Below are 17636 nucleotides of genomic sequence, written 5' to 3'. Positions count from 1 at the left end.
CCAAGTTGAGTTTTACTTCAACAAGGCTCAGGTTCTGGGTACTCGGTGAAGAAGGTCTCTGTTTGGGCTAATGCACCAATATCATCTGCAAACGGGCCCTGAGCATGACATTTATGAATATGACGTAGATGGTGGGAAATGTGGCAAAGGCCATGAGAGGCGAAAGAGGAGAAGGGAGGGTGGGTGATAGGATTTAGATGGGATGACAGCGCAGAAAGACACGTCAACTGCTTGTAATTAATATCCTATCAGAAAAAACCTAATGATGTATTGTCAAAAAAAGAAATTCAGATATGATTTATATACTGTAGCTGCACTGTGTATCATGTAATGTCAACAATTAAAAACACTGTAAACGTGCCACAGCAAATAAACTGCCTCAAGGAAAGCAAATAACAATTTCACTAAACTATTCTTTTATCTAATGCTAACATAACCACTGACTGCCAAATGTGCTTCAATAAGTCAAATAAAATGTGAAGACAATATAGTAAATAAAATCTAAAAAATCTATGCCTGATAAATTCAGAGAAGACAATATATTTTCCCATGTATTACACACACACACGTGCAAAGAAACCAATTAGTAACTTGTTTTTGCTTCTCTTGTCCTTGGTTTGAAGAGACATCTGAGAACCCAGAAAACAAAGGGCTGCTGTAAAGGGAGCTTTATTTGCTATTTAATGCATTTATTTTTGTGACACCATGGAGTTATAACACTGTGAATCAATAGTATCCTGATCTCATGGGAAATAATAGGGGCCATGCACAGTGTGCCAGCAGGGTTGCAGTATGTTGACTACATTCTCTTTTAGTTCTTGGTAGAAACCACACACAGGCAGGAGCTGTGGTGATACAGTGATATAGTGAACATGGCAGGAGACACCAAGACAGATGGGACTTTTCCATGGTCAGTCTGGTGGCTTTAGGATGGTGGGAGTGAGTGACTCTCCTCACTTTGTCACCAGCGCTGGCACTCCGCCCAAGCTTTGTACAAACTGGAGCAAAGCGCAGGCAAGTAGTTTGTGCCCAGTGGAAACAGCGGATGTACGGGAATTTGTCATGGTGCTGAGCATGCCCCCAGGAAAGCACTGGATTCTCAAGACTGGTATTTGAGCTGTTTCCTGTGCCTGTAACCGCAGGACTTTGATAAGCTCCAGAAGCCATTAAATATTCAAAAGCTTCGTTGTATCTACTGTTGGATGTTGGTTAAACAAAAGAAGGGGGAAGGCACGATCATATGAACTTGGCTCACTATATTACACAACAATGGCTGCATACACCAAACAGACCACACACACACACACACACACACACACACACACAAATCAGTTTAAAACTTTATTATTCGAAATAGCACATAAAGTTTCTCCACGGCTTTCCATGTGTAGTCCGCACACAGCCTCTGCTGTGTATTTCCCCCCTCTTTATCCCCTCACAACTGCAATGACTAAGCCAGCAGGAATGTCTACCTTATATACTTAAAGTGGCAGACACAATTCTACTAACTCCATGTTACGAGAGGTGTAGAGATCAATAAATCTAGTTTATTCTTTGCAAACCCACCGTAGAACCACTTTGCACAAATGTATTTAATGAGTGGTTATTTCCAGGAAATTTGAATGAAATTAATCAGCAGAGAGCCAGGAAAACAACCAAAAGTAAACTGGCTAGTCAGTGTGTAACCATACTCTTACAAAACACCAGGTATGGGCGAATTTGGAGAGGTGGTGATTAAATCCCTGCAAACACTAAGGTGTTAAATAATCATTGTTTGAACATCCAAGGCATAACATTAGCTCAAAAATGAAGTCGGGCCAACTTCCGAGTCCTTTTCTTAGCCATCTGCTGGATTTTTCCATGGAGCAATAGGATAAAGAAGGTGCAAGCACTGATAAAACGTGCAACCTTGACATTATCGTCATTTCCTCTTAATTTACCAAGCGAAACATCTATTACTGAAAGACTCAAACACTGCATACCACAGAGTTATAATTATTGGTGGAGAGATGATCATTATGCACTGTGAGAGACCAGAGGCCCATTAGAATTGAGATTTCAAATACTCAAGGACCTAACACCGTCTGAAACCCAAGCTTTGTGACATTTTATATTTTCCTTAGTGGAAAAAAAATACTGTTTACTCATTTTCACAAACTACAGGACTAGCTGTTTAAAAAAAGCACTTTCGACTTATTTTTAAATGGCACCGTTTTGACACGTTTAGATAAGACCGACTGGATGCCACAGTCAGAATGATTCATTTTGCTCTTTCTATTATATGTGGGGAAGATTTGTGAAAACTTAACAGCATTGGGGCTATTACTCATCAGGAAGAATACTAGATCGTATCTGCCTGTGAGACCTTGCTCTACAGTAAAATAGTGGTTTTAGGAGGGGGTTTGTTTTGTTTTTTTTTTTATTAAAAAACCCACTTCAGTTCTGAAGTGGATTCAGGTCAGAGCACTCAGGCCAGAGATATCAAGTAGGTCTTTGGCAGAGAGAGAGCAAACATATTACTAAATGCAAAGTAATGCAAAGTCTCCGAGACTGGTGCAAAGCTCTCCCAACAGCCAGGGCTCCAGAGCAAAGTCTGTGGTCTCCTCATGCTAAAGTTTTGACTTACCCTAATGTCCCACTACTCTTAAAAACAATAAATAAATCATTATGACGTGCATTTGTTAATATAAAAATAAAGCATGGCAGACATGCTGCTTTAAATTAGACAGGGTAAGTTAAGGTTGAGAAACCAGACCGGAGTGCCTGCAAGGCTGAGCATACCATAAATGAATATTCTATTGCATAAAGACGTGAGCTATGTGAGAACCAGCGGGTAAGAGAGTGTGTGCCTCCCAGTGGAGCTATGAAGACTAGCCGGCCCTAAGACCAGCCGTGACTACAGCGGCATGCTTAGTGTTCATCTGCCTAATTGCAACTGCCTATTGACTATGCGGATTTGGATAAGGTCCAGTAAAAAGCAGGACTGTCTACAGCAAACACAGAGACCTGAGGAGGACATCTGAAGCAGGCCACACTTCTTTAGTCATGGGATCCCCCATAACTCAAAGCAAGCAGCTGGCAGCGTGGAAGGAGCCAGGGTCTCGCCAAACAAGCTTGGTGGTTCTGACCAGTGTGTGTGTGTGTGTGCATGTGTGTGAGTAAGTGCCTTTTGACAAGTAAACAATGAAGAGATATCTGACAGCCGGAGCTGTTAACAGCCCCTGATAAGCCCTGCAGAAAAGAGTTAGGTGAAAATAGAAAACGAAACACCAGCAGAACAACTGACAAGGACAATCAGAGATGAGACTGAGGCTAAGTGAAGTGGAGAACGACAGTTAGGAAGACGAGAACAGACAACATATACAAAGAGGAGGGAGTAACAATGAGGAAGGCAGAGAGGATATACGAGGAAGCATGGGGGTTATAGATGAGTGGGAGGAACGGGGCCTTTTTCAACACTCTGTACACTGCCCTTCAGCGAGACATTGGCATTGAGCTTGTATACTTGACATTTGTCTGACATTTCCCCTCCATGCCCCTCCTCCTATAAACAGCTTCTCTATGCATCTCTCCCTGCCACTAAAAGGCACCCAGAATTTCTGCTCCAATCTGCACTTCTCTGCACAGTCACTCCTACTCACGTCCATCCTGTAGTAAATCCAGATGTAACGCAACATATTAAAGCTCACTTCTGAGAAACCCTGGTCTAATTCACCCAAACCTGGTGTGGGAAACAGTATCTGGTGAGCGGACAAACATTTGGAAAGGCCCAGAGGGCAAAGCAGTGAGCTAGGCAGACATCACTCCCTCTTCATGTTGTGTAATTAAAGAGGAGACCGGGCTGTATTGACTAGAATACCACTGCATGCCCTTGAAGGAACATCTGTACTGGAGAAAAACAAGGCAATTATACAAAGGGGCGGAGGAAGGAGGAGAGAGGAATCTTAAGCGGGGAGGAGAGACACATCAAACCTTTATAAAAACAAAGACAGGCACAAAGCCTGGAATATTACAAGACATCACAGATCTGCTCTAGCTTCATTGTATCTTATTTTTGCCTCAGTAACTCCTCCTTTTTTACCACTGTGTAGCTAAACCCAGACCCTTTATCTGCAGCCTTGAGACCTCAAGGCCTTCTAGATGAATGCTTTTACCCTGACCTCGCCTGGGCCTCTGAGAGAAGTGAACTGGTTCAAACAATGCTCCGGCTCTGCTTCTCAAGTCCGCTTTGTGAGAACAACAGAGGGTTTCACCACAAAACCCCACATAGCAGCTAGTGTGGGAAGAACAGACGTGACTAAAAAGTCATCACAGGCGATTTGCACCTTTTACTATGTATGGTATTTGTAAAATATGCCCATTTAAGATTTCAATGTTTTTGAACAAAGACAACCATACAAAACCTTGTTCATTTTCATTGTGTATTGATCAAAGGGCTGATAACATACAGGGAGCACCAGCAGGTCACAAAACGCACACAGTGAACACCATTGCTTTCCTATAGAGATCGACTTGGTCAATAGGAAAACGCAGCAAGCTTGATTTCCACTGTTTATTCTGAGGTTCCCTGAAGGGATGAAGGACAGGGGTGTTTGTGACTTCAAACTAATCCTAGCACCTGCACAGATGCCTTCAAAAATGGGCAGGGGGAATATTAAAAAAAACTGTTTTCACACAAAAATGTCATCATGTGCTAGTTTTAGTTACAGATGGTTAAAAAAACTCAAACCTCTGACGCATAGATCGATGAGCCCTTTTGTAAATGTGTACCTGACTCCAACTTTGAATAAATTTTCATGACCTGTAACTGAACTTCAAACCAGAGACAATGTTGGACCAAATCAGTCTTCAAGCTAAGCCTTCATGTTGCTCCCATCTAGACACCCTTATAGTTTTGTGTGCATTTTGTGACATCATCTGCCCGCAGGCAGGCAGAAACACCTGACAAAGTAGTTGCTGGAATATATAAGTGTCCTCCAGTACCAAACAGCAAACAGCAATAATTACTTAAATTCATGGAAAGAGTGGGTGAAATGTGTTAGACAACAACAACATAAAATTCCTCCAAAAAGCCTCTTTGCTCATCTTTTTGGCCTATAAAGACTCGAAGTGGTTGACAGAGTTGTTTTGAAGAGGCATGAGATGGAAGATCTACTTGTCCCAGTTTCTGATCTGAAAGCACAAACTGTCTCACACTCTAAAATCTGTGAAAAAGACAGTGAAGATAAGTAATGTGACCACAAGGTGCTACACCCGCCTGCTGTATGGATGCACAAAGTATCAGATATTCATAAATGAACTGACTCAACTCTACAGAATGGAAGGAATTTAAATGCAATGAATATAAAAAAATATGACCCTCCCCTGAACTGTTAAAAAATGCATGACCCTACCGCAAGGCCAAAGTTAAACAAGAATTACCCTCCCCCCCCTTATTTTTCAATATACCCCTTTTCATAAATCGCAAAATGTCCCTCAGGCAAATATTTAGCTGACATGGTCCAGACAGGTAGACTACCTCATTTCTTGGCAGGGCAACTTTAACCTCAACTGAGTATGCCTCTCTAATACCTGGTGCTCTATATTGCAGCCATCCTTCATTCCACAAATAGCCTGATCTAAAGACAAGGTCTCTGTAACGAACAGAGAGGAAATGTTTGCACTGGCCCATGGACAATCTGACTGCCTGACGGAAATGAAGGAAAAACACTGCATAGATTCATGGGATTTGTTCACTGGTGAAGAAATTTACAATTTCTTCATGTTTGTGATGCTGGAAACCTCCGAGCTAGATCAAAGCCACGTCCGCATTTACTCTACTGCAGCACAAAGCATCGCTCAAACATCGCCATGATGAAAACTACCAAGAAGTTCAGGGTTACCTTTCTGGCAATGGTTGGAGGTCCAGCAGCGGTAGTTACGATTGTCATTGAACGTCGTCTGCTGACAAAGAGGGTTATCCTCCATGATCCCCGGGCAGACGTTGTCACATTCCTTTGCCTTCTTGTTCCCGTTGATAACATTGTTGAACTCAGTATTCATAATAAATGACCAGTCCACCGAGTCCAGGTAGCAGAGCTCAGGGTTCTTTTCGATCCTCATGGCCCCACGGGTGATGTTCCTCAGGTTGTAAAGCCCAATGTCTTTTAAGCTGGTCATCTCATAGATCACGAGGGCGTAGTTGTAGAAGAGGTTGTGCCCACGAATGACGCTCAGGTTGGGGAAGAGCACACTGAGGCTATCGAGGCCCGAGACACGAAACAGAAGCAGGTAGCCGGTGATGACGGTCAATTTCGGGAAGCTGACGGAGCGGAAGTCCTCCTGCTGGCTGTTGTTGCTGGTCTTTTCGTTGATGAGGAGGATGCGCAGGTAGCCCTCCACCACCGTGCAGTTCTCAAGACGCTTAAATTGATCGATGTCGTTTCGGAGGTCGATATCCGGGCCACAGACTGCAACACACAGAAAAAAAATCTTTACTGTTTTCTTCATTGAGAAACAAAGAAAAAGAACAACAGAAGAGTATTACAGTACATATGCATCATATACACAGTTTCAGCAGTGTTCGATGGGAAATACAGCCTGGAGATTGTGTATGCCAAAAGATTTCCACGTAAGTAATCTTCTTGAAACATAATCTTGTTAGTACAGTAAAGTTGGTACTTTGCTGGCAGTTTTTCATATAGGAAAAACAGCATGTTTACACCAAGTTCCTAAGCTGCATGAAAGAAATTAATTTATTCTCACTGCTCTCTCAGGAAAGGAGTTTTTAAGTGCGACACGGGGGGAGAGGTTCTTACCAAGGTCAGCTGAGGTGAACAGGGTGATGAGAGAAACAGTCGCTTACTTTCACAATAAAGTGCGAGAGTTAACATGTTCATACATCTTTTGTATCACATCAGACAAAAACCCTGCATTTCGTTGGAAGACATGTGGTCCTTCACCTCAGATAACCCCAACATTTAAATAAGCTATTTCTCTGTTCTCGGAAAACAGCACTTGAAACCACAAGGCCTGGAGCATCCCTTCACACCGCACACACACACACACCCATATGCAAACAGACAGAGAGGCAGGCAGGCAGATGCATACACACATACACACACACACACACACAATAAAAAAAACTGCATTTTTTATTGACGATAATCGGCTATCCTATTAATTGTGCAAAACAGCAACTACACCAAGGGAAACCTTATCGCAGTGAAACATGCAATTACATACATGCTGTATGCAGTTTTGGATGCGCCAAGTTAGTCATGTCTGTCCCCAGGCGACAAGGTGTCGACAGGTTTTGTTAGAAAAGCAAAAAAACATGCTTCCATGGAGCACTGGAAGTCATGAGTTACTTCACAAGTAACAGTCATCAATCAGCATGAAAATAAAATACAAGACAGTAAATAGATGCTCAGCCAGTCAAAGAAGAAAGCAAACAAATAAATAAATAACTCTTGGTCCTATAATGACACAAAGGAAATTTATAAAGAAAATCCTGGGTATATGATTAGACTTAGATATGACATCTGCTGTACTTGCCTGTTCAGGTAACATCCTACATTGTCTTCAATTCTTTGTGCACACTGAATACCCTTTGAATAGCCCAATGCAAGAAAGGTAAATGCTTCAAAGTAGATTATACAGTCTCACTTCTTCAGCACCTTTGCAAACTTTATTCAAACTTTTATTATTTTTAATCATTTCATAATGTATCAATCTGTTTACCAATTCACTGTTTTTCTGTTCATCAGTTTTCTTAAGCCAACTATTTCGTCCGTTATCACATAATTGTCTTTTTTTTAACTTAGCTATTTAATCAGTTCATATATTAATTTTACCTATTTTAACATTTTACTCCAGTGAAGTTAAAATAGTCCATTTTTAATTCAAACATCCATATTTTACCCATTTCCCCTGACTATTTCGTTCCATTTAGTGATTAATTTTAGAGAAACTGACTATAAATCACATTTTTCTCTATATAGTTTTTTTCACATTCCTTCATACAGCAGCTCAAGTACTCTCTGGGGTAAATACACCAGTGTTTGGGAATCAACTGTCAGTCAAAAAGCCTAAGAGAAATCTTCTGTGAATCTCAGAAAAAGAACAACTAATTCCCTTGCATTGTATGTTAAATCGTTATGAAATCAGAATATCTTCTAGTTGCATTTATATATATTTTTTAACAGTGTCTAAAAGAGGGTTCAACAATCAGCTCAGGAAATGCAATGACATACAAGCTCTTAGGTTAAACCTGTTATGTTCTTAAAGGCGCTTAAGACACCGTCACCGTGAGCAACACGGTGACGGTGTCCATCCAATGAGGCAAACAGACATGTTTTCATTGTCTTGTCAAAACACTGTCTACTGAGAGCTAAAGGATAAAGAAAAGAGCTAAACAGTTTCCACTCCCAGCACGAACACTATGCCTCCAGATTGTTTTTCTAGACTACAGAACAATGACATAGAAATCTAACAAGCATACAAATAGTTCTGTTAGTATATTAACTTCACTTTACTCATGGTTGTTTTTCTGAAAAGAAAAAAAGGGAAAAAAAGCCATGTTTGATGTGCTTCATTAAAGCTATTCTACCAAAAATAGAAATTGTAATCTTTATGGGGGTAAACGGGCTATATTTGTTCCTGCAGGGGTGTTTCACATGTCCAAATTTAGAACGGAAACAATTACTCCAGTAGAAAATAGTATTTGCTTTCCCCAATCAACACCAATGCCCCTGGGCTCCACTCATGAGCCATCGAGCTGCATGTCTTCTTTGTTTCATTGAGAATTTTCTTCCAGCTTCTCCAGCAGCCGGGGGAAAGAGGGAGGAGGGGTGGAGCCACTCAAATACAAAGACTAATTTGTTTGTTAGTAAAGAGAAACTCTAGGCTCCACTTCCTGATGGGGGCATTAATAAAATCAGGAGGCGTCTGGCCAGGGAAGGATAAGATTTCTGCCAAGAATAGCTATCAGGGGCCATCCTGGTGTAAAATGGCAGCAAACAGAAACCGCTATGCAGTAAATGTCTTTCTGAGTGCCGTCGACACAAAGCAGATTTACGCTCACAAAGAAAGCCAGAAAGAATAAAATGAAAGGAATTACACAGACTTCCTCTTTGTGATTCCCTTGTTCTACTCATTAGGCATGTTAAGTACCAGGAATTCCAATCATTTCCTTGCAAAAAGACCGAGAAAGACATTGCCTCAAACTAAGCCTCCAGGATTCTCCGATTCTTGCCAGTCAGCTCATTTGTTGCGAAGACAACGATGCTTAAATAAGATTAAGACGCCAAATCCTTTATTCATTATTACATACACCAGATACATTTCAGCAACAGCGTCCACATAACATGATAACCCCAAATAACACGCGTCTCCTTCTCTCCTCCCGTGTACCTTTGCTCTTCACACTGCTGAGTAAACACACATATCTTCACAGCGTGATGGGATCCATCGGCTCGTGTTTATGACTGATAAACCTTGCCCTGTCTCTCTGTGGAAATGTCATCACACAAACACACGCACACACCAGCACAAGCACGTGCACGGTCAAACGTGTCCCCGTCGAATGAAATCGAGGCAAGTGGCTGCCGTTTATCTCAGCTTCACGTAAAATCAGATTCGGATCCAGTAAACATACCTCACACGTAAATAAACGCCATCTCGGTTTTGGCTGAGAGAAAAAAATGAGATAGCAATCTGGGACCACATGCCGTGCTGTTTATCAAAAGGCCACAAACTGAGCTTTCTGGGAAAACACTTGTATTGGAACTGTATCCTTTATCAGACATCCAGCTGTAAACTCCGGGAAGGTTATTAGGGAAGACTCCTCTTCCCTGTGTTTATTTTGAAGCGATTTTAAGGGTCCCGAAAACTCTGTGACCCCTGCAGTTACTGACATAAAGTTGTTGGTGGGCTCTGTGCAAAGTGCAAGCAGGGATGCATAGAACTGTTTCCATTGTGGATTAATCATTAATTATAACACAAAAAGAGGAAGAAGAACGACAGTCTTAAAGGAAATTGTAAAAACAGAGCATGTGGGCAGAAAGAAATGTTTGCAGACTTTAACAGACAACTTAAAACACTCAATTACCAGTCTGCTGACTTCCATTGAATATTCTGCACTTCTTGTTATTTAAAATCTGCATTTTTTTATTCTTATTTGAATTCCAGAAAAAAGCCCATGTTGATCATATCGTGTTAACTACCACTTTTATTAGTGTATATATACTGAGCCTAGGTTAGCTGAGATTTCCTATTTCCCTCTCATTTAAGGCCAATCATAAAGGGTCTGGTTTTATTTTCAAGGGTTGCCTAGCAACCAAAGGCGCTTATAGCAAATGATCAACTTCCTGAAATTGTGTTTTTCCAAAATTATATGAATTCTCAACCAATAAAATCAGTATGATCATTAAAAGGTTCGAACGGTGAAGGAGTTGGCCACTTTGCTGTCCTATCCCCTCACACCTGCCACATCAACTGGCTCTAATCCCCAGCATACTGGAAGTCATCTGACCAGCAGTGTTGTGGACCGTGTCCACTCAGTGGACCTTACTTCAATCACTGTGGCTCAGATTTCACCAAAACCCCAAATGGTAACATTACCCATCACAACAACTCTCAGACAGGCACTCCCCCTCACCCAGAATGAGGGAAGAGGGCAAGAGGTAACAGGCTGTGTTTACATACACACTGCACACGCTCAAAACAGCAATATGAATTTGCAGTGATGTAATTTCTTTAAGGAGGGAGTGTGAAAACCTATAGAGAATTTGAAAACTAAGAAAAATGTCATCCGAAGGATTTTGATTTAATGTCTGGAAAAGATGGATGTAGACAATTTGATGTCACTTCTTGTGATGGAGCTTAGTGCTGACGGCCTCAGCCTTCACCACCTCTGTGGTTTGAAACCAGATGTGACGAGCATGAAAGTTAGACCTGACTACGAAACCGAGGGGAACTGCACACTGATGTGGTAAAGATCACTCAGGCACAGTTGTTTTTGTATTAAAAGACAATGACTTTGAGGTTTCAAGTTCATGTCTCACCTCTTGGCACCTTTTTGGACACTTATTTTGAAGTTACCTAAAGTAATAGTATTTTAAATGTTCACCTGATTTTGCCCCAAAATACAGTTTTAAAAATATATCTTTTTTCATTAGTTCTTTGACTGTCAGCTTCACTCTACAGCCTTCTGGTCTGCTGCATGTATAAAAAAAATGACCTACGTAAAGGAATATAAAGTAAAATGCAGTGTTATGATCTTTAGTGTTTAACACTCAACAGATTAATATGAGTATAGAAAAGGCTTCTTGTAGACATTCTGGGATCCTCCGCGCCACGGAGGATAGATCAGCACTCTTTTTAAACAAACAGCTTTCTACTGATAAAGCGAGTGCCATCCATTAGAAGAGCTAACATTTGCAATCATCATCTCGCAAATTGTAAAATACTCTACGGACCATTAAACCGGCAGCCAATGATGATGTATGTGCAGTCGGACGGATACTGCATTTGAGCAAATCCAGTGACATGCCACTTGAAATAAAGTGTTTAATTAAGCATTGTAAACCTCAGCTGGCAGCCTGGAGGAGCGGTAGGCCAGCATTTGACTGCACTCTCACAAACTAGCCCAGTGACACACTTTTACATCCTTACTCAGGGGCACGCCACTGACTCAGGCTGCCACGCTGAGTCCTGCTGCAGTACACACTCGATGCTGCACAATAAACTTGCATGTGTGCACACAACACAGGGCTGTGAACGCTTGTCACACTCTTTTGGTGCAGTGTGACTAGGCATTCCTGCATCCAGTCTCCAGGAAGACCTAAAGGAAGTGGGGGGGCTTTATGTAACCACAAAGTACACCTTAGAGCAGAGTGACAGCAATCATATCTGAGCCACTTACCCCGTCATGACAAAGAGTGCTGAACTTCAAATATGCCATACCCCAAAGAGAAAAGTAGGAGGGGTGCCTGTCAAACACAGTGTTCACTGATGCTTGATTATTTATTCCGTCATTCAGGTTTTTTCCGAAGCAACATGTTCTTTCATAAATAACTGAACAGGAACACTGGTGTACCCGCACGGAACAGGACAGCGGGTGCTTGTACTTACACGACCCCACTTTTGCCAGTGACATATCTATTTATAACTCTAATAGCAGTGGTGCCAAGTGATGAAGTTAAGCGCATCAGTCTGCATACGAGACTACTCCGTGCGAACAGCACAAGCCAATAAAACAGTTCACAAACTCACTACTATTCCAATCAACAAAACCGAGTCTGTTTCTCTTTCAAGAGTATTTTTGCACAATCTATTTCCAAACACCGAGTCTCTATCGCCCTCACACACTCCCTTTAGACTTTTAGAGACTTGTTTGCTGCGCATTTCGACGCCATGGCATGGAAAGTTTACTGTGGCGAAAGTTAAAAAGTAGTTTAATTGCATTTTATTGGAATGGACAGATTACAGAAATGAAGAGAGCAAAGAAGGTTTTTACCCCCTAGTGGAGCACTGGAAATTCTGTCCCTCTACAACCCGGTGAAGTAAACATCATCCTCGAGTGATACATTTGCATCTCTAATGTTGTCCGCAGCCTTTGTTATGAAATTCTTTGTTCCATGAGTTCTGATGTATTATGCACCACAGAGAGCCGAGATCTGAGGGCAACTGCCTATCTTCCAACCCTCAGATGTGCTTGTGGCCTTCAGAGGGGGAGAACATGACTGTGGTACGACTACCGTGTTACTTTTATTTTTCTTCCATTTCCATATAAACCGAGGTCAGACTATCAGTTTCCTTACTTATCAAGATATAAAGCATATGCAGCGTAGCTGACAAACACATTCAACTCAAGCACAATTGATGGGCTCAAAGCAGAGAGATGCAATTGATGTGAGGCGGGCAAAAGAGCAACTTGTGGTGATGGGTGTGCCAAACAGACTTAATGTATATACGAACAGCAGATCATGATGATATGATAAACTGAAAGTTTTTTACAATTCAGATTATTGGCGTAAACACCACCAAAGAAATAAAGATTTGAACTAAAGGGGAAAAAATCGAAATGAACTCCATGACTATCTCTGTTTAATCTGGGAAACTTGATGCAAAGTGTCACAAGAAGCTTTACTACAAAAAGCTGGAATGCTTAATCCTCTCTATCATTCAATTTCTTTAGTTTTTCCTTTTTTTTATTTTTCAAAAACTAATTTCTTTGTGCATTTGAAGCAGAAGCTTTTGCCTTTGAAAACCAAGACAATGAGCCATTAGATATAAACACACTCCATACAGCCAGGGACTGGAGAGGGAACCCTCTTTGACCCCCATTGATCAGCTGTTCTATTTTAGCACTGGCAAAAAGCAGCCTTGACTGTGGCAGCTCTCAGTACATTACACAGGATTAGATCAGATTAGATTTATATGTAGATATAAACAAAAACAGTTTTTATTTTATATGATTTATCATCCTATTCTAAATTTAAACCATGAAAACAAACTTTTACATCAATCAAAGGCAACAAAAGTGGGCAGACTCCTGTGAAATCCTGCCATTTATAAAACTGAATACTTGGGAATAAACTGAATACACTGGGTCCTACAAACCCTTTTGATTTTTTTGATTTTTTTTTTTTACTTTTCCCCGCCTTTAAGGGTTAATTAGCATTAAGTGCACACATTTTCACGTCATGCCAAAGAAAATTACAACGTTATTTGGATGGTTAGTATAACGTCAGCGGACATTTCTTGCGTTTTACAAAAGAGCACGCTGTTAAGGCTGGATTTATGTGTCTGGCGCTGCTGTATTTCAATACTTTCATTAGTTAACAGTGCACAGATCTATACAAATGTAACAATGTTTCACTTTTTTTATTTTTTTAAATTATATTTAGATATATAGGCACTCTTCTGGCATTTTACATTTTAAGAATCAAGGGATCGCCAGATTTTTTTTAAAAAATAATTGGCTGTTCGTGCGCAGCGACGCCACACTACGAAATGTAAAATGGCCACATGGTCGTAGTAACCTTCAGCTCAGCTCCCTGGCTTCATCCCGTGCTTTCTGGATGTCTAATGTCAAAAATCACACCGGTGTCTGCTTCCATGTCTTTACGCGTTTCTCGATAATCATGACAGTTTCATCAAATAAGACGATATTACGCACAACAGTGACTGTATTTGGTTAAATGCGCGCATCAACTGACGGCAGCTATACCACATGGTCCTCTTCAGATAGCATAAGTAAGGAGCACAAGTCGGTTTTGTCGCATTCCATCGTTTTGTCCAACTACAGGTATTCACTCTGATTATTTTGCAAATAAAAACAATAATTGCAGCTAACGCATATCCTCCACTAGTGGGGAAAAAAGGCGTTTATGCAAGAGGTTAAACTGGGTTACAAAAGCAAATTATGCCTTTAGGCCTATTCCTGCTCAAGCGACATGTTCTTCATAAAAACAATATTGATTAGAACTAAATACTTACTCTCTCCATATGTGGACCATATGCAGATAGTGGAGACAGACAGCATCAGACCCCAAAACAAGATCGGGCCACCCATCGGTGCTTCTGATTTTACGTTCCTGAACATTATTCTCCTCTTCAAGAAAAAATAAAAATAATGAGAGTAAAAAGGAAGTAAAAATATTTAAGTTGTGCACATCAGCTCAATAAATCAGAGCCTTCTCACTAAAAAAAATTTTTAAAAAAGGAGAAAAAGAGAAAACAAGTGCCTCGTAGCCCAAAAGCTTCTGATATCCTGATGCGTGGTCGCTTATCTGTCTGTATTTGCTCTAAACATATATATAAATGTGTACAAAAAATATTTAAACGTTGGGGGGTGGAATACTAAAACACTCTGCTATTTTTGCCAGTCACAGGATGCTTTGACGTTGGCTGGTATGGCACACAAGCCATGATTTTACTGAATAAATGATGGCAATCCCCATCTTCATTCTCCATCTCTTAAAAACAGCATGCGCGTAGCCTACACAGCGCGACCAGGCCCGTTAATACAACAAAAAAAAAAAAATCAGACTTAAATCTTAGCAGCCTTTACCACCATAATAAATTAAAGCCAGTGTCGCTCACAAGAATCCCCCGTGTGAATAAGTGTGTGTGAGGAGGTGGTGGGCTGAAAACGCGTACAGATCCACAGGGGTGGTGGCTGTGAGGTTGAAAAATGAATGAAAAACCTGTTTTTCCGTATGCTATTCAAACAGCAGGGTCTATCGACCCCCCCAAACCAAGCAGTCCTGGCTCGCAATGAGAAGTTGCTTTAAAAAAAAAAAATCAGCAAATTTTCAGCCCCTCAGCTCCGACTTATCTCCGCCGTCAGTCGGGATTTGCAACTGAAAGAAAATACCAGACTTGTGCCACGCAAGAGAATGGGTCTCCAGCTCTCCAGCTAGACGACCTCGGCTGGAGTGGGGAGGGAGAATATGTCTAAGGAGTTGCTCTCCAAGAGTGTTTCTTGTTTTGCCTTTATAGCTTCGCACAAAAGAGAAAAAGAAAAACTCCCGTCGCGTGTGTATCCACAGGCTGAAATCCCACGGTCCGCCCTCGGTTAAAGCACACTACGGGTCTCCGCCGCTCCTCCGTGGAATCGCTGCTGTAAACAAGAGTCGGCTTCTCTCACACAGAAACACAAAGTGTTACGGATAAGGTGGTCGGGAGCAGGATACAAAAAACGGAGCGGATTTAGACCCGGCGTGTCTCGAACGACGGGGCAACCCAAACAAAACACACACACCCCAGCCGGATGTGAGTGGGAACACTTTTCTGCTGTCCCAGCTTCTAAACTTCATGTCATTGTTGAGAACAGTGACTCCCATGTTATTTAATACACCTTACCCCACAATATGGGCCACTAATTCCGTCATACATTAGCTAATTGTTTAACTACTACTTAATTAAGTATTTCATGTCACTTAGTGGACTCTTTCATATGCGTATCATTAGGTTTAGTCAGATATTTCGTTTCTGCTGTTAGTTAACAACTTAAGCGGTTCATGCGGCTGTTTCAGATCTTAAATATTTAAAAGTGATCATTAAAACCACTAGTCCTACCTTTAGATTACGTTTTTTACAATATTTGAAACATCTGTGGCTCCTCCCACTGGGTTGCTTTGACATTATTTTGGTTAATCCTTAATTTTTCTGATGCTGTCAATTCTTTACATTAAATTGTGTTGTTTGTTTATTTATTTGTCCTTCTTACATATTTCCTGCATCCTACAGAAGTACTCAGTGGAGTTCTTGTAGAGCTTTAGCTTTTAAAAGAAGCAAACAAATTTTATTACCTTTTCCTGAGTTGATCCTATTTGTATAATTCAAATATCCCAGTCATTTGAATTATATTGGCCACATAAGTGGTTTTCAACCTGAGGGCTGCAGGCAGCTCTCGCCCATCTCACCAGATTTCCAGCACATTATTTTTTTTACTCTTCCAGTAATGAAGACAAATGAGTATCTGTGACATATTTATATAAATTGGGCATTTTGTCTGTGAGGCAATAACTGAAAAGGTGGTTTGTTTTTAAATGCCAGTTAGGTCGTTTTTTGTAATCATTATTTTAAGGTGGTATAGCAATAAATGTTCTTTTGTGTAACAAACTGAAGGTTAGTTCAGTGTAAGAATTTGGCTTTTAGGACAGAGGAACAGGCACAAAGTTATTTTTTTTTTATTGTCAGTTAATGTGTCCTTTGCCTAACAGAGCTTTGAAACATTTATCTCAGTCAAGGTTAAAGAAGTTTTACATTTTGTAAAAAGAATTAGGTGGGATAAAATATAACGTTGTTGGCACACAAATCATGTTATCTGAGATGGATTACTTCAAAGAGTGCACATTGTTGACTGAATAACTTTGTGCTCCAGAGCGAGTCAAAAGATTACAATGTTTACAGTTACAGTGAGAGTTTAGCCCTGAAGAATTTTGCCTTTGTTTTATTATCCAAGTACAGACACATCTTATTTTTCTGTTTAGTTTAAATATGCATACATATCTTACTCCTCTGGATTTGTTCATAATAATTTTTTCAAAAGGTAAGTAAATAAATATTTGTGAATGATGTACTAAATAAATATGTTTTTCTTTGTTGTAGGAGGGAGTGAATAATTGTACTGCATGTTTCACTTCATTTTAGCTGATTAGATTATGTTTGGGTGGTTTCACTGGTTACTAACATCCTCGTAGTTACCCTTTATCACCGTTGGATTTCACTTGTAATAAGAGGTACTGACAGGTGATGAAATTAATTTTTAATACTAGCTATATTTCCTACATATTTTCCTTTATAATATGCATTTTGCTGGGCTAAAAACAAGATCGGCAGGTCTGCTCAATGAAGTGAAATGTGGACTTTAATTTTTTATGGCTTTTAAACTCGTCTTTTCGCAGGTCACTGCAGATTTGTCTAAGATTGAAAGGATCACATTCGAGTAACTCAGCTGACGACTCTTATGTGTGACAATGTTTCATATGGTTCAGAGTAGAAATCTTTTACACTGTTCTGTTCATGAAACTGTCTGATTTAATACACTTTAAGGGTTGCAGGACTTCTGGCATACAGGGGACGACGTTCAGTGTTTTGAAGTCTATTTAGTGCTCAGGAGCTGTACCATAGGTTACGCTGCG

General features: G+C 40.6%; 1 protein-coding gene across 1 annotated transcript in view; it reads right to left on the bottom strand.

Moving 5' to 3' along the window:
* Positions 1-15629, bottom strand: part of igf1ra (insulin-like growth factor 1a receptor) — a 74787-nt gene extending 59158 nt beyond the window's left edge. Inside the window, exons 1-2 of the mRNA XM_086298573.1 lie at positions 14485-15629; positions 5883-6449 (exon numbers count right to left, since the gene is read on the bottom strand). Of these exons, the coding sequence (XP_086154699.1) occupies positions 5883-6449; positions 14485-14590 (673 nt within the window). The 5' untranslated portion in view covers positions 14591-15629. The remainder of the gene's footprint in view (positions 1-5882; positions 6450-14484) is intronic.
* Positions 15630-17636: the final 2007 nt, after the last annotated feature.

Source organism: Aulonocara sp. 'chitande type north' Nkhata Bay, linkage group LG7 (genome assembly GCF_057382095.1).
Source record: "Aulonocara sp. 'chitande type north' Nkhata Bay isolate Kocher_YH1m ecotype deep benthic linkage group LG7, A_spYH_male_GT1.1, whole genome shotgun sequence".
NCBI classification, from domain to species: domain Eukaryota; kingdom Metazoa; phylum Chordata; class Actinopteri; order Cichliformes; family Cichlidae; genus Aulonocara; species Aulonocara sp. 'chitande type north' Nkhata Bay.
Note: the sequence above shows the minus strand (reverse complement) of the source record. Positions and strands in the feature narration are given on the sequence as shown.